Source organism: Saccostrea cucullata, unplaced genomic scaffold, assembly GCF_032062105.1.
Source record: "Saccostrea cucullata isolate Sc308-1 unplaced genomic scaffold, CSIRO_AGI_Scuc_v1 ctg785, whole genome shotgun sequence".
Classification (NCBI taxonomy): Eukaryota; Metazoa; Mollusca; class Bivalvia; order Ostreida; family Ostreidae; genus Saccostrea; species Saccostrea cuccullata.
In genome coordinates, this window is record NW_026918257.1 from 94,367 (window position 1) to 112,536 (window position 18,170).

General features: G+C 35.2%; 1 protein-coding gene across 1 annotated transcript; it reads left to right on the plus strand.

Moving 5' to 3' along the window:
* Nucleotides 1-8,654: 8,654 nt before the first annotated feature.
* Nucleotides 8,655-15,199, plus strand: LOC134260560 (solute carrier family 25 member 44-like). The gene is made up of 5 exons (XM_062743109.1): nucleotides 8,655-8,811; nucleotides 12,606-12,956; nucleotides 13,186-13,668; nucleotides 14,324-14,448; nucleotides 14,789-15,199. Exons 2-5 carry the CDS (start codon nucleotides 12,653-12,655, stop codon nucleotides 14,978-14,980), a joined length of 1,104 nt encoding a protein of 367 aa, XP_062599093.1. The 5' UTR covers nucleotides 8,655-8,811; nucleotides 12,606-12,652; the 3' UTR covers nucleotides 14,981-15,199.
* Nucleotides 15,200-18,170: the final 2,971 nt, after the last annotated feature.

An 18,170-nucleotide genomic window follows, 5' to 3' on the forward strand; every position in this document is an offset into this window, starting at 1 on the left:
AAGGATCACGTTTTTATTTGTAGATCAATCTCCAAGGTCAAGGACAAAGGGTCAAAGTTGTTGGTATCCAATGAAAGGTCTTGTCACAAGAATTACAAATGTGAAATATGAAAGCCCCCGCCCTTACCGTTCAAAATTTAAGGCCAAGGTTGAAGATTTTTAAAAGTAAGTCAATCTCCAGGGTCAAGGTCAATAGGTCAAAGTTGTTGGTATCCAGTGAAAGGTCTTGTCACAAGGAACAAGGAACATATGAGAAGTATGAAAGTCCTAGCATCAACAGTTCAAAAGTTATTATTGCAAAGTTTTTTAAAAGTATGTCAATCTCCAGGGTCAAGGACAAATTCAGGTCAAAGTTGTTGGTATCCAGTGGAAGGTCTTGTCACAAAGAATACATATGTGAAAAATGAAAGTCCTAGCATCATACGTTCAAAAGTTATGGCCAACAAGCTTATAGTTTTTTAAAATTAGGTCAATCTCAAAAGTCAAGGTCAAAAGGTATCCAATGGAAGGTCTTTTCAAAAAGAATATATATATGAAGTATGAAAGTTCTAGCATCAATCGTTCAAAAGTTGTGACCAAAGTAAAAGTTTGGAATTTTGGTGTAAAAGTGTGTCAAACTCTAAGGTCAAGGTCAAGAGGTCAAATTTGGTGGTACCCAAAGAAAGGTCTTGTAACAACTAACAAGGAATACACCTGTGAAATATGAAAGCCATAGTCCCATCCAGTCAACAGTTATCGGCAAGGTTTCAGTTTTTGCGGACAAATAGACAGACAGACGGGCGGACAGGGCAAAAACTATATACCCCCGAAACTTCGTTTACCGGGGCGAAAAAATGGAAGTGTCCATATTTTGCTCAAAAAGTAAAATACCACGGTAGGAGGTGCACAATGGCACAGAGTTGCGGAAAATAGATGGGTACATCTGGGGATATAATAAACTTTACCTGTAACCATTTTGCACAGATGGTGCAAATATAACACTACCAAAATTGCTTCGGATGCTGGATATCTGACCTATATTTTCCAGACGATTTACCAATTTATTTAAAGTTTTTAGAGCAGATCCATTCATAAGTAACTAGTTATAAGCTCAAACTGGACCAAACTTGCATGGATGATGCATTTAAGAATACGGACACTACCGGACTTGCTTCGACTACTGGATCTGGGCTCCATTTTCCAAAGAAGTGACCAGCCATCTTTAAAATAAATTGTTTGCTTGCCCTCTCCCGACTCGGGGTAAACTATTGGGTCGGTAGGGAGATGGGAAAATCTTTTTTCCAGAAAGTTTCAACATATTTGTTCACGTGATAAGAGGAAGAAGCAAATTCAAAGATTTGTGGTCTGCCGCTTTCGGTGTCTTTGTGGGTGAGATGTTATTTTTTATGACATCTTGTGTCTAATATGAACACCCTATCACATGTCATTTATTTAGAAATTATCATTGAAGTTGATTTAAAAAAAAAAAATAAAGTCAATCGTGAAGGTCAACGTCAATGGGGTAAGAAATCATAGCATGCTCGGAATTATCTTCTCACAGGTAATGCACATGTCGAATATGAAAGCCCTATCTCTTCTCCATATAAGGAACAAGATGTGTTTGTGAAACACTGATGACCAAGTATGGTAACATAACGAAGATTAAACTTTTCTTAAATGCAAATGGAATATATTATTACCCAAAGTAGGGTTTTTCTCACAAGAAATACGATTGTGAAATACAAAATCCCTAGCACATGTTCAAAAGTTATAGTCGAGGATAAATTTTTGAAAGGTAGGTCAAACTCCAAGGTGAAAGGGTCTGAGTTGTTGGTTTCTTAAGAAAGGTCTTATCACAAGTAATACATATGTGAAGGATGAAAGCCCTAACCCTAACCGTTCAAAAGTTATGGCCAAGGTTAAAGTTTTTTTTAAAAGTAGGTCAACTCCAAAGTCAAGATCAAAGGGTTAAAGTTCTTGGTATCCAATGAAAGGTCTTCTCACAAGGATTACATATGTGAAGTATATAAGCCCTAGCCCTTACCATTCAAAAGTTATGGTCAAGGTTAAAGTTTTTTCATAAGTACGGAAATCTCCAAGGTCAAAAGGTCAAAGTTGTTGCCACAAAGAATACATATGTGACATACGAAAGTCCTAGTATCTACCGTTCAAAAGTTGGGAACAAGGTTACAGTTTTTAAAAAACGTAGCTAAAACTCCAAGGTCAAGGTCAAAAGGTCAAATTTGGTGGTACCCAAAGAAATGTCTTGTCACAAGGAATACACATGTGAAATATGAAAGCCCTGGTCCTTACCGTTAAAAAGTTATGGTCAAGGTTTAAGTTTTTTATGCGCCCGCATCGAAAGATCCGAGGCGTGTATTGTTTTTGTCCTGTCTGTTTGTCTGTTTGTCTGCAAAATTTAACCTTCCTCATAACTTTTGAACCATGAATGAAAGAGACTTCATATTTGATATGCATACTCCACTAAATTAAACTCTTTCAAATGACACCAAGGTAAATGACCTTGTGACCTTGACTGTGACCTATATGCTAAAAAATAGTTTTTTTCTGCAAACTTTAACCTTTGTCATAACTTTTGAACCAGAAAAGATGGAGACTTCATATTTGGTATACATACACCACTGATAAAGTTCTTTAAAATGACACCAATGGTCAATGACCTTGTGACCTTGACTGTGACCTATACGCTAAATATAGCTTTTTTGACGGCAAACTTTAACCTTCCCCATAACTTTTGAACGAAGAAAGATAGAGACTTAATATTTGGCCTGCGTACTCCACTAATTAAGCCTTTTCACATGATACCAAGGACAATGGCCTTGTGACGTTGACTGTGTCCTATATGCTAAAAATAGCTTTTTTTGGAACCTTCACCATAACTTTTGAACGATGAGAGATAGAGACTTCATATTTGGTATGATTACTTCACTTATCAAGTTCTTTCAAATGAAAATGACCAATGACTGTGTGACGTTGACTGTGACCTATATGCTAAAAATATGTTTTTTAACTTTGTTGCCGCCGGGCGCATAGTGTTTTTACAAACACATCTTGTTCATAAGTACGTAAATCTCCAAGGTCAAGGTCAAAAGGTCAAAGTTGTTGGTAACCAGTAAAAGGTCTTGCCACAAAAATACATATGTGAAATATGAAAATCCTAGTATCTACCGTTCAAAAGTTGTGACCAAGGTTAAAGTTTTTTTTAAAAGTAGTTAAAACTCCAAGTTCAAGGTCAAAGGGTCAAAGTTCTTGGTATCCAATGAAAGGTCTTTTCACAAAAATTACATATGTGAAGTATGAAAGCCCTAGACCTTACCATTCAAAAGTTATGGTCAAGGTTAAAGGTTTTTCATAAGTACGGAAATCTCCAAGGTCAAGGTCAAAAGGTCAAAGTTTTTGGTATCCAATGAAAGGTCTTGCCACAAAAAATACAAATTTCAAATATGAAACCCTAGTATCTACCGTTCAAAAGTTAAGGCCAAAGTAAAAGTTTGGAATTTTTGTGTAAAAGTGGGTCACACTCAAAGGTCAAGGTCAAAAGGTCAAATTTGGTGGTACCCAAAGAAATTTCTTGTCACAGGGAATACACATGTGAAATTTGGAAGTCATAGCTCCACTAAATCAAAAGTTATGGGCAAGGTTTAAGTTTTTGTGGCGGACGGACAGCTAGACAGACTGACGGACAGACGAATGAGATTTAATGTCCCTTCGCTTTCGCGAAAGCGGGGGACAATATTAATAAAAAGAACAAGATGTTTTGTGAAACACTGATTCCCCCGTACAGCAACATAGCGAAGGTTAAATTTTCTCAAATGCAAATCAAATATGTTGATACCCAAAGTAAGGCTTTCTCACAAGAAATACAAATATGAAATATAAAACCCTAGCACCACCTGTTCAATAATTATGGCCAAGGTTAACGTTTTTTAAAGGTAGGACGAACTCCGGGATCAAGGTCAAAGGATAAAGGTTGTTGGTTTCTAAAGAAAGGCCTTGTCAGAAAGATTACCTATGGGAAGTATGCAAGCCGTAACCCTTCAAAAGTTATTGCCATGGTCAAAGTTTTTTAAAAGTAGGTCAATCTCCAGGGTCAAGATCAAAGGATCAAGATTGCTGGTATCCAATGAAAGGTCTTGTCACAAGGATTACATATGTGAAGTATGAAAGCCATAGCCCTTACCGTTCAAAAGTTATTGCCAAGGTTTTCGTTTTATAAAAGTAGGTCAAACTCCAAGGTCAAAGGGTCAAAGTTGTTGGTTTCCAATGAAAGGTCGTGTCACAATGATTACATATGTGAAAAAATTAAAGCCGTAACCTTTACCGTTCCTACATGTAAGTTATGGTCAAGGTTAAAGTTTTTTTTTAATGAAAGAACTTGTCACAAGGATAACATTTATGAAGTACGAAAGCCGTAGCCCTTACCGTTCAAAAGTTGTGGTCAAGGTTAAAGTTTGGTGTAAAAAACTCCAAGGTCAAGCCCAAGAGGTCAAATTGGGTGGTACCCAAAGAAAGGTCTTGTCACAAGGAATACACCTTTGAAATATGAAAGCAAAGTCCCACCCAGTCAAAAATTATTAGCAAGGTTAAAGTTTTTGCGGACAAACAAACAGACAGAAATACATTCATACATACATACAGACAGACAAACGGACGGACAGGGCAGAAACTATATACCTCCGAAACTGCGTTTACCGTTAATAAAAAAATATCTTGTCATGGACTGTAAAACAAAAATTTTGAGTCGGACCATTTTCAGTCAGTCCGTCGGGAGAGTGCAACCGAACAATTTTTTAAGGTGGCCCCAGTTTAAAGTTTTTGGTGCAGATCCATTGCCAACTAACTGTAAGTCCTATCAACAATAAACTTGCAAGGATATCAAACTGAAACCAGGATGACAGATTATTTGGTACTAGTACTAGTATTATAGCTGCAGATCTGTAGCTCGCTGATCTGAAAAAATTGGGATAGACGACCAGATCTGTCCATATTTATATTTTTCGGAGAACTACAGTTCTGTAGCTTCTCAACAGTATTAGAAAAAAACAATATGTGTTTGTGAAACACTATGCCCCCGATTGTTACACAGTTCTGGGGTGGAACGTGGACTGAAGTGGTATACACTTACCCTTGACAGCTCAATAATTATGGGCTGGGTTAAAGCTGACAACAGACAGACAGGAATCTTTCGATCCGGGGGCATAAATATGATGTTAGATCTGCTTTTCTTATAGAAAACATTTGTTGAGGTGAGCTTCGTAATATATTTTATTTTTTTGATAACGTAACTTGCTTTTTTATAAACCATGTAGTGATGAATTCAAATTTTTTTTTATAATGGAGGATGGAGAGTGGGAAGGGGGGAGCCTTTGAACTTCCTGCATGTGTTAAAAATTTCTTCTTAATTAAGAACTCTGTTAATCATAACGTCAGAAACACACTTTTACGAATTACATCTAATAATCAATAAGTAAATCAGTTGAAATTGTAGTTAGAATTTTTATACCCCCCCCCACCGCTTGAAAAGTGGGAGGGTATATAGTGATCAAGATGTCCGTCTGTCTGTAGGTCCGTCCGTCAGTCCCTTTGTTACGCTTTGGGGTACCTATCTCTTATCCGCAATTCCTCTTATAGTTATACCACTGAATGAAATTTAAAGCGACTTCAAGTATCTTTGTGACATAGTGCCATTATGCACCTCCTGTTTTACTTTTTGATCGCACGTACCCATATTTCGGGTTTCCCACGGCAAAACATACATAGGTACTACCATTCTTTCTATGATACTGAAGGGTATCCATCTCTTATATCCACAACTTCTCCTATACCACTGAATAAAATTTAATGATACTTTCACAGATTCTTAATAGCATAATGCCACTGTGCATCTAACTCTCCTATTTTACTTTTTGATCTGACACTTATTTTTGGTCTTTCAGAGCAAAACATCGACTTTGCCATTATATAAACAAGGTTAGCTTTTTTAAAAAAGCTGACTGTCAGCCACTGGAATACAGAAAGTTTCTCTCTTGTTTTGTAATGGTTTATGATTTGATCTATCCACCATGTTGTGTTCCTTAAATATAATAAATGCCATTGTAAGAAAAGTTAAATTCTTGTAATCGTTTTCTTATTTGTAACATAATGCCACATACATAATAAATAATAAAGCATAGAATAATTTTTTTAAAGAAAAATTATGAATTCATGAAAACCACCACAATATGAAATATTTGTAAAATGGAATGACCTTTGTTATGGCGTCCGTAAAAAATGAAAAAGGGGCAGGGGGTTAACTCTATACTTAATATATTTTAGTTTAGGAAAAATTCTGCGTGATCATTACAATGATCTTCAATAAATTCTCTTCGGCGCAGACATCAGAGAAAGTTCATCTTATACCGGTAAATGAACAAAAGCAACCATGGCGACTAAGATCACGTTAAATTCTATAAAAATGATATAGATTCTGATGAATAAAAGGAAGGTAGACTTTGTGTTAGTTTGTTTTTAAGTTTTCATTTGTGCATTTCGATGCAATGCATGATGTGGAGGGGGGAGGGGGGGGTGGGGCATGCTGCATGCATATTTAATTCCATTTCTAAGTTTTAGCATCCATTTTAGTGTTATTAGGAAAGAAAAGAATTGCTTCCAAAAAAGTAATGAACGCCACAGAAAACAATTTAAAATGGAAATTCAAATATGTTTATCCATGTACACACAATGTCTTTGATGATGTCTACCATCATAGCAAAACTATAGCTTAAAAAACTGGAATCCATCTCCCCCCTCTCTCCTTTCATGGGGGGGGGGGGGGTTGACCCTGTCTATAAATCAGCACAGTTCTCTCAGGCTATCGCACTTCCACTGTGGTCAATTTCTCACATGTGGGCGCGGTTCACGTGCACAAGCGGCACTTACATGTCTATCATCATGTAAATTATAAGAATTTTTAAATGTCTCACAGTGGTCTTCTGATGTTTTCATAACTTCCATCATTAGAGTGAAAAGAAATTGATCTTTTTTTTTTTTTTTTTACTATTTTGGTACCTTTGTGGCAAGTGGATTGTTGTGTGAATTCCGACCCGTACATGTCTTATGCAAGGTATTGAATATTGATCGAGGGAGTTTTGCATCAGGCATCCAGAAGAAATGTAAATCTTCGGCTTCCAATGGCGATTGAGGGAATAAATGTACTTGTCTTCTATTAGAAGCAATGAAATATTTTCATAGTATCATTTAATACTGACAAATATCCCATCTAGAAGCTGAACAGTCTATGTCATGAATTTTCGTCCAGAACTACGAAGAACAAGAAACATATTGACGCAAGCGTCAAAAATCGGCCGCAAACCAATTAATTCTTTCATAATACAATTAGAAACTATAAATTCTTATATTTATCTGTTAATATATATCCCTATGACATTAAACATTTGAATGCGACATTCCAGGGTTTTCTTCAGTACATAATACCTGTACATTGCTACATGTACAATGTATTTAAGCAACTTACTCATAGTCCTCTGCGCACTCAGTTTCATTTGTACAAACGAACTCTGGCGGAAGTTTGATGTTTAAGTAGTTTTAACACTTAGCCATCAAAACTAACGTTTAAACTTATCTAACTAGAGACAGTTTAACTTTAAATAAAACGTAACAACTATGTGGGGCTCCTCGCTCGCTCAGAGGATGTTGAAACCCCCAAATTCCCTCTAGATCCGCCACTACATTTTTTTCTCTATCTTGTTTTCGTGTGAGATGTGGCGGGAAAAGACTTGGCATATTGTAAAACGCGCTTTGTCCTTGTCTGTTGGAGAAAAATCTCCTAATATTCTGTCTGATAATAAACTAAGATTAAGTCATATTTTTGAAAACTTTCCGTATTAAAGTACATTGTATATTTATATTTACACGTCATTTTAAATTATATATACAACAAATCCTGTTGAAGTAGAGAAAGTAAATTTGTTTATACATGTATATAACGCGGCCCTTGCTTTAGACTATGCCCAACATGTGTGCTTATATATTTCTCCGCACTTCAGTTACGTCGGAGTTTGTCAATCAGGATTGGATGAAACATTTAACCCAATATTTATAAAATTTTAATTTTATGATTATTGTGCGTTTTTGTTTAACATTTAAAAAATCTTTCTTAATTTTCTATTACATGAATGTTAAATATTTTTTATTCAAATTGTTCTAACTCCGCAGAAACGCACGGCGACTTAAAACTTTCATATCATATAACCGACCGCCTCCTGGCGGCCGGTAACAATGCATGAAGTCTATAAATAGATCGAGGTCGTGAGTGTGCGTGAAGAAGCACGCCCTCTGGTTGGAGAAAATTGTGCAAAACTTTTTCCCAGAATTCCGTTTAACGCAAGCGCACTTGCAGTTTCATCCTAACGTAACTAGTCAGCCCGGGGGCTGACTAATCATATAGGAGGCGGGGCATCATTTAGTGATCATTGCTCACATTACCTCTTGTTTAACAAAGGATTTCTTTCTTTTTTGGTTAAATTTGATAAATTATGTGAAATAGTGTAAAAAAAATAATAAACATGAAATTGTTTTTCTGCGCGAAGCATTGGGCAATGAAAACCTCAGTCGACCTTCAAATACAGGTTAGCGTTTTTGGCCCATGGGCCTCTGTTTTACAATCGAAATACAAACTCATTCATGCAGACATTAAATGCTTATTCAAGTTCGGGATCGGCATCAAATCCTTTTTAAATGCAGCTTGTGTTATGTTTTAATATTTCAACTTATATAATTTGATGTGCCAGGTGGGAGAAAATATTTTTGCAGGTAAGTCCATGTTACAAAAATAATCGATAGGTCTACATTAGTAGCAATGCCCAATGATTTTTAAAGAGTCAAAAAATTGTTAGTTTTTTATGTCCATTGTGTAAAGTATGACCCACTGATTCCATATCAAAAATCATTTCTTAAATCGGGTGAAAATTGAGCTTTTAATGAATGTTTAAAAAATGCAGAATTCTTACAGAGTTATCCATCTTTCCGAGGAAAATGATTGGAAAGTGTACATCAGCAGATTAAAAGCAGATAATGCAGGAATACTAGATCAAAACAATTTTAGAATATAACCTATGTACCAGTTTGTTAATTTTATCTAAAATTTCATAATTTTCTAGTGCCACTGTTGAGACATAGAAGAAAATATGACACAGAATGTGAAATGCAAGAGTTGTCTTCCTTTGTTTTCTTTATTTATACAGAATAGCTTATGTCTCATTATTCGTATGCTGTGTTGTCATTTAAAGAAATAAACTTAGCAAGAAAAATCAAAGTATGATTATAAATGAATTTTCATTTGACTTTCACTGTTTTCTTCACCAATGTAAGTCAATCTTGAAATTTATTCTTGTTCACTTTGAGATGAACCCTACTTTCGTTTTCGGGCACGAAATAGTCTTTGAACGGAATTTCATTATTAAAATGCTTCAGGATAGTTCAAAAACAAGAATATAACATTGTATCACTTGACAAATTAGTAAACAGACCATCAGACGTTCAATTCACGTTGTGTACATTTTTTCTACACACGTGTTGGCTGGCTTACAATCCGAATTTGCTCCAGTAGGCCTTAGAAAATTCGTGTGGCGAACAAGAACGGTTGAATACTTGCCTGTAAGTGATATGCATTTGTAGTGGTATATCAGAAAAGTTATTTTTGCATGTTTTGACACTGTACTCGTCCGTATATGAAAATTAGAGATTTTTAAATTTTTCAATCTATTTTTAAAACAAATCGCGCCATACTTAAACATTCAGGGTTGGTAAAGGGGGCATTCAAACTTCATAGAAAGGTCGTCAAAACGCTTGAAAACACGAGGGAAAATGTATTCACTTTTTAAGCTCTTTTTTGATACGGAATCAAAACGAGGCTGAGGAAATCTGGAAAGTTATCTCCCCCTTGCTTGGGCATTGCTAACATTAGTGTCAGGATTATAACTAGAAATGGTGACAATATCTGAATATTGTTATTATATAATAATTCTTATTTCCATTCGGCTTTGTCGTTATGATGCAGCTTAATTGCTACTGGCCACGGATATAACTTGACAGTGACCTGTAGTCAGTTTAGAATTAATATTATTAATAACAAGATTCCATTGGCCATAAGAGTAAAATTTGGTGTTGATTTAAACAAGTTCCTTTCCCACTAATATTAGGGAAAATACTCTCAATGCTCGTAAATTCAATTGACAAATTAAAAAAAAGTAGAACACCTGCTCTTATGAGAGTCTTGGACTTGACATAAGGCTATCTGGGCAAGGTCACTGGCAGAAAAAGTGTATAATTTGTATAGACAAATCCATAACTTTAAATGTATAAAAATTGCAATTTTGAGAATTCAAATGACATATAAAACTTCCTTCACCTGAGAGTGGGACATTTAATATATATAACCTTTATTAACCTTTACTGTCTGTGCCAGGAATAGTAAATATTTTTTGTGTACTTAAAAATGTTCTTAAGGAAAAAAATATGGAATTCATATTACTTATGACCTGAGGGCATGTCATGACCTTGAGCCAGGTCACTTGTATGATTTCAAGGTCACTTAAAAAAGATGCTAAAGTGTTTCTATAAACTCTTTATTGGATAAACCTTGGAGAATGCTTCACCTGAAGATGACTTTTGTCCTTAGGATGTGTTATGACTTTGACATAGGGTAATTTGTGCAAGGTCAAGGTCACTTTAACAAGTCTCTGCTATACTTTATGATAGGAATACATTAGAAATTCATACTTATGCAAAAGTATGATCTGGATCGAGTCTTTCATTAAATTTTGGGGTATGTTCAAGTGTTCAAGGTCAGTGACATTAGTATCGAATGCTCTAAAACTTCATGTGAAGTACTGCATGGTATATTTGATGCAGCAATGTTTTTTTTTAAAATAATCAAGTTGGAGGTATCCATTTGTAATCATGATAAATTTTGTCCCCAGCTTTAGCGAAAGCAAGGGGACATTAAATTCTCAATTATCTGTCCGTTTATCAGTCTGTCTATTACGTCTGTCACAAAAACTCTAACCCTTGGTCATTGTTGAATGAGAAGAGACAGGGCCTTCATGATATGCCTGTGACAAGACCTTTCCAAGTATGCTATGTTTTTTTTACCTCTTGACCTTGACCTTGTGCTACTTTTCAAAAATTTTAATATTTAGACTTTAAAATTGAATATAACTTTTGAAAGATATCCAGATGCTTCAGTATCTGGACGATTTTCCATTGGAACAGATTTTAAAAAAAATATTTTTGTTTTGTTTAACGGGTAATTCAGATATCCGGACGCTTCACATATCCGGGCAATTGACTAGGAACCAAAGCATCCGGATAAATGAGGCTCCACTGTATAACTTTTGAAAGATAAAAGAAGCTTTCATACTACACATATATGTTACCTGAGACAAGAACCTTTCTAAAATATACAATGATTTTTTACCCTGTGACTTTGAATGTTGAAGATTGACCTACTTTTTTAAAATGTTATTTTTCCTTATTTTGAAATTTCTATGGAATCATGTGTTTGCCCTGTTCACAGATTTGCATTGTTTGTAGATTTTCTTTTAGATCAATTTCTGCATGTTCCTTCTCTTCACTAATTTAGCTGACCTTATCTGAAAGTTTCTGATTGCCTTTCATCCATCAGTCTGTAAACTTTTCACATTTTCAACTTCTTCTCAAAAACCACGGGGCCAATTTTAAACAAAGCTGGTATATAGCATCCTGAAGCTGAGTTTAAATTGTTAAGATGAAGGGCTAAGCCCCCTTACAAGGGGAAATAATCAAGAAAAGACAGAAATAGGGTAAGTAAGGGCAAAAAAAAAATTCTTCTCAAAAACCAATGTACCAGAAAGGTTGCATATGTGGAGGCATCCTGGTATAGTGTAGATTCTAAATTTTTAAGATCATGACCCCAAGAGGTAGGGCTGAGGGCCACAATAGGGAATCCAAGTTTTATTAAAAATTGAAAGATTACTTAGGAAAAAATCTTTGAAAATCTTCTCTTCAAGAACCACTGGGTCAGAAAAGCTGAAACCTATGTGGAAACATCCTGGGTAATCATGACCCCCAAGGGGTAGGTTGGGGCCACAATATAGGTATTACAAGGGGGGAAAGTCTCTGGTGAAGAACTGCGAGGCCAAAGTTACTCAGGTGAGCATTTTGGTCCTTGGGCTTTTTGTTTCATTTCATCTGTAGTTTAAAAGTCTGTTTAATAAGTAATTGTTCTGAGTATATATATATGATCTTTGCAATCAATGACATATCTGTTAGTTTTATCTCACAAATAAAATATGATTTAGAGTGGAGTATGGCTTTTTCTTTATTCTTTCTCCATCTAGTATGAGAATGTATACTTTATGTTGAGGAGAATATCAATCATGCTCACTCCAATAAAAATCATAAAAAAGATTCATCCTTTTCTGCTTAGATGCTTTTATTATATATCCATGTATGACATTGCAAAATGTGGTTTTAAGTGTTATTCTACATTATAAAAATTGCTATATTGCAAATCGAGGTGTACATTGCAGTGCTGTGACGAACACAATTTTTTTGATAATTTCCAGAATATGAAAATACACGTATAAATGGCTAAAAGGGAAAACATTGAAAAATGACCCTCAGATACAGACTGGGCAGTTTTACATGCTGCATGGAATTTTGGAAGTTACTGGCATACATCTATAGAGTCGTTGTACATAAAAGACCAACAACATGGTATCAGGAAAGGGACTGCCATCTAAGGATCCTATGGCTCCCCATCCAGGGAATCCGAGCGGTCCACCGCCCCAATATCATAGGAATGCACATGCTGGATCTGTACAAATACTATCCCACGATGACACTTGCAAACTGTGCCATGAGGGTGGTCTACTACCCATTTCAAAAGGTCACAATTCTCCAGCAGCAGCAAAGTGGTATATGGCTTGTACTTGTCACCTTTACCTATTGTTAATAATTATGTATATATATCTTTGTAGTAATTAACACCACTGTGAATAAATGCAATTGGTCTGAAATTACCAATATCAATGATGAAGTCTCACACTAAAAAAAAAATCTAGCATGGTCGTACGTCTCTTAGGGGACTTTCATATGGACTAACTGACAAATCAATTTTTTAAGTGTTGTGATTTTTTGTTCCAGAGAAAGAGAAGATATACAAAAACGTAACAGATACATTTGTCAAGATATTTCGACGGCAGGGAATAAGTGGACTTCTGAGAGGTGTAACATTCCGAGTGTTTGGACAGATTCTGTCCTCTCTGACCTATTTCAGTATTTACGAGGGTGTGCGAGAACTAACGTCCCAGCCCTCTATAGCTGGGTTCACTGCCTCCTGCACCGCCTCCTTCATAATCTGTCCATTTGATCTCATAAACCGACACGTCATTCTGCTAACAAAGAAGGCCACAAGTCAACAAGAGGTCCAGATCCTGAAAAGTCTCCAGCCTCTGCGGTACCCTAAAGAAATAAGACATGGGGGACGGTGGATATTGGAGAGTTCAGTCATCAAAGATGTGGGAAATAGACATGGATTTAAGGGGTTTTGGAGATCTCTACCATTGGTGATGATGTACAATGGAGTTCATAGTGCCTTGTGGTGGTCATCATTTGAATTTGTCTCAGGTAAAAACAGGAAGTAAAATTGTTGTAGCAAAGTCCTAAGGACTAGCAACTTTACCTCACTATATTCATTATATTTGTATACCAGTTTGTCAACAAAGTATGTAAATAAAATTATACCCAGTATCTTATTTGCAATATACATGTTCATATAGATGTTTTCCTTTAAATATGAAAGCATGCATCTCTCTGGGGAGTATCTAATATCCAAAATTGATTACATGTAACTGTAATCACTCAGTTTAACACAATATCAGAAAGATATTCACTAAGACTTCTGTTTCCTATAATTATTGAGAAAATTCTTTTAATATCATTTTATTTGGAACTCTGGTTTCCTGAGAAGTAAGGACTATACTACCAGGTATACATTTTGAGGTCTCAAGAGTCAATCTGGCCATAGAAATATCTTGAGAAATCTTTGCTTGACTAACTAATATAAATATAATAGTTTGCGTATAAAATAATTGTAAGAGTTGCTTTTTATTGTATAGGTATCATGGCCAGTATGTACCCTGAGATCCAACTTGGTTCCCTTCAACTTTAAAATCATCCAAAAATTGCTCTTGACGTCAAAGGTCAATTGGGTCAGATCTAATATAAATATAATAGTTTGCATATAAAATAATTGTAAGAGTTGTTTTTTTATTGTATATAGGTATCTTGGCCAGTATGTACCCTGAGACTTCTCGGGTGCTGAGGAATAGTGCCAGTGGCATAATATCAGGATTTGGAGTAGCTACTGTCACAAATGGTCTCTCCATTACTACTACAAGAGCACAGGTAAAACACCTTCATTTGAACTAACTTGAATCGATCTTACCAAAAACAAGGAAAATTTAAGAAATTTTCAGATAGATTTTAAGCTAAATAGAAGAGTCCCAGAAAAAAAAAAATGATCTGGCTAGCCAAGGGTTTTATCCGCACCACTCCCCATAAACCACTCCTCCTTTATGGGGAGAAAGATTTGATTTGAAAATGATTTAATTAACAAGATGAAGTGATGTGGAATATGTGCCTTGATTTTATTTGTTCTACAAGTAAATTGATCTCAGAAAGAATAATGATATGCATGATTTAGCAATTTTATATTATTTTTTTTAATGATGCAAAAAACTTTCAGCTGAAGCAGGCCAGTATTCAAGAGGCTGCCAGGAATATCTACAGAGATGAAGGGTTTCTTAAATTTTTTACCAAGGGACTTCGCCCCAGATTGCTGCAAAACATTATATTTTCATTCCAAGCCACACTAGTGTATGATTCTGTAAAACAGTTCTGCTTAAAGGAAAAATATAAGTCAAAAGTTTCATGGTGACCATAAAATAGTTGTGGGCAATATAGCAGACAAAATTAAAACAGCTAGATTACATTTTCTGTGATCTTTTTTTAATTATTTTTTAAAACATGTTTTATATAATTGTATTGTTGAGATTATTTCTATATTTGTATCTATTTATTGAATTGTGACACTGAGGTTTTGGAGGATTATTTTACTTTGTTCTTAGTTGTTTGTTTAATAAAACTGAAATCACGAGAGATATTATTTACTTTGGGGAATGGTTTTATAATTTGACGATGCTCTTTTACCGAAGATTTGTTTAAAACCTACATGTTTATGTACATTCTAGGAAAGACCTCAAATTTATTTTGGGGCTTTATTTCAAGACAAGGCTACACACAGAGATGTAAACTCAAAATAAAGGTACCAATTTAAGGTAATTATTCAGAGATTACAGAGCTCACCTCAACAAATGTTGTAAGATAAACTCCAACAAGTTGCACATGTCCCACAATAAATTCATAATCTAGCAGTGATCATCCTTAGATGAATCATTCATACAAGTTTTGCTTCAGTTATGTCTTAAAAGTTCCTTGTGAATGGAGCTGCTTTAAACTTCTATTTTGGTCATCCATCCGGAAAATGTTGGTCAAAGTGTGCAAACATAGATGTATCATCCATGCAAGTTTTGTCTAATAGCACAAATAAATACTTTAGAATGAAACTGCTCCAAAAACTTTCCCCAGGTCAACTATATCTGGAAGATGTAGGTCAGATCCAGCATCTGAAGCATGTGTTGTAGTTTGCATCCTCAGGGCTCTTAATTAGCAACTAATTTAGTTGCCAAATTGAAGACCATTTTAAATTGACTTGGCTATCATCGAATTCCAGAATTTGTTTGTTTATACATTTTTAGCAATTTATATTTTTTCTGAAGAAGCGAAAAGAAATTTTTACAAAAAGAGGAATTCTTTTTTAGCAATGGACATGTGTTTTCTTCAGGTCACCTATTTGTGTTTTAGTAATCACCCCTATATTGTTTAATACATGCATTTAAATAACTTAAAAATTGTATGGCGACTTAAAAAATTGCATTTGTGACTGATTTTTTTTTATTATATAGGCACAAGCTGATGCCCAAATTTAAGAGCTTACTTAGAAACTTGATCCTCAGCTTATCTTCTTGCAAGTATTGTCATGGTAGGTCTTCTTGTTACTTGGGAGAGATCTGCTCCGAAATCTTTAACCTGGTTACTCATCTAGAAAATGTTTGTCAAATCCAGCATTTGAAGCAAGTCCAGTAGTGTAAATTCTTAGATGTAAGGGGACTTAACTTTCAATGAACCTGTTATTTAAAAAAAGTCTGCAAAAAAAGGGGGCAGCCCCCCATCCGCCCCCGCCTCCTCCCCTCTGATAATATGTGACTGCTAGTGTTTCATAAATGAAACCATTTTATTCTAGCTTGTCTTAAAATAAAATTCTATGATTTCATCAAAAATAACAAGGTCACATTAGTCCGAAACATGTATTTGAAGGCTTTTGACATAATGACATTCACTTTATAATACACAGTAAAATACGTGTTTGCCAGGGAATTCTTATCATGCCCCCATAATCGAAGAATCAGGGGTATAAAGGTTTTGTCGTTTCCATCCGTCTGTTTGTCTGCAAAAACTTTAACCTTGCTCATAACTTTTGATTTAGTAGAACTATGACTTTCATATTTCAAATGTGTGTTCCTTACTACTAGATCTTTCTTTGGGTACCATCAAATTTGACCTTGACCTTGGAGTTTGACACACTTTTAAACTTGTACTTTGGCCGTAACTTTTGAATAGAAAGGGCTAGGGCTTTTATACTTTCCATATGTGTACTTTGTGACAAGACCTTTCATTGGATACCAACATCTTTGACCTTTTGACCTTGGAGATTAATGTACTTTAAAAACTTTGAACCTCGGCCATAACTTTTGAACAGTAAGGGCTAGGGCCTTTCATACTATTATTATACCTTGACTAATCCTTGTGAGAAGACCTTTCATTGGATACCAACATCTTTGACCTTGAACTTGGAGTTTGACCTACTTTTTAAACCAGAAGTCTCTGTCGAGACTGTAGCTCTACTGGTTTGTACTTATCAAAAACCATTGCACTATTTTATGTATCTTTGTGTAGTCTACTTGTGTGCCAACTTATTTTGAAATCAGACAAAAACTGTAGAAGGAGTAGCGTTTTTATGGAATTCCACAGAAAATTCTATTTTGAGTAACCATAGCAATACCGTTCATCGAAATCAAAAACCAATGCACTATTCTATGTATCTTAGTGTAGTCTACTTGTGTGCCAAGTTATATTGAAATCAGACCAAAACTGTAGAAGGAGTAGCGTTTTAAAGGAATTTCACAGAAAATTCTATTTTTAGTAACCATGGCAACACCGTTCATCTAAATCAAAAACCGACGCACTATTCTATGTATCTTAGTGTAGTCTACTCGTGTGCCAAGTTATACTGAAATCAGACAAAAACTGTAGAAGGAGTAGCGTTTTTAAGGAATTTTACAGAAAATTCTATTTTTAGTAACCATGGCAACAGCATTTATCGAAATCAAAAACCGATGCACTATTCTATGTATCTTAGTGTAGTCTACTTGTCTGCCAAGTTATATTGAAATCAGACCAAAACTGTAGAAGGAGTAGCGTTTTTAAGGAATTTCACAGAAAATTCTATTTTTAGTAACCATGGCAACACCGTTCATCGAAATCAAAAATCGATGCACTATTCTATGTATCTTAGTGTAGTCTACTTGTGTGCCAAGTTATATTGAAATCAGACCAAAACTGTAGAAGGAGTAGCGTTTTTAAGGAATTTCACAGAAAATTCTATTTTTAGTAACCATGGCAACACCGTTCATCGAAATCAAAAACCGATGCACTATTCTATGTATCTAAGTGTAGTCTACTTGTGTACCAAGTTATACTGAAATCAGACAAAAACTGTAGAAGGAGTAGCGTTTTTAAGGAATTTCACAGAAAATTCTATTTTTAATAACCATGGCAACACCGTTCATCGAAATCAAAAACCAATGCACTATTCTATGTATCTTAGTGTAGTCTACTTGTGTGCCAAGTTATATTGAAATCAGACAAAAACTGTAGAAGGAGTAGCGTTTTAAAGGAATTTCACAGAAAATTCTATTTTTAGTAACCATGGCAACACCGTTCATCGA

Excerpts from the sequence above, each read along its gene's own strand:
- LOC134260560 (XM_062743109.1), top strand. The coding sequence starts at position 12,653 with ATGACCCTCAGATACAGACTGGGCAGTTTTACATGCTGCATGGAATTT. Across the intron at positions 12,957-13,185 it reads TCTCCAGCAGCAGCAAAGTG|AGAAAGAGAAGATATACAAA; the intron begins GTATATGGCTTG and ends TTTTTGTTCCAG. Across the intron at positions 14,449-14,788 it reads TTACTACTACAAGAGCACAG|CTGAAGCAGGCCAGTATTCA; the intron begins GTAAAACACCTT and ends AAAAACTTTCAG.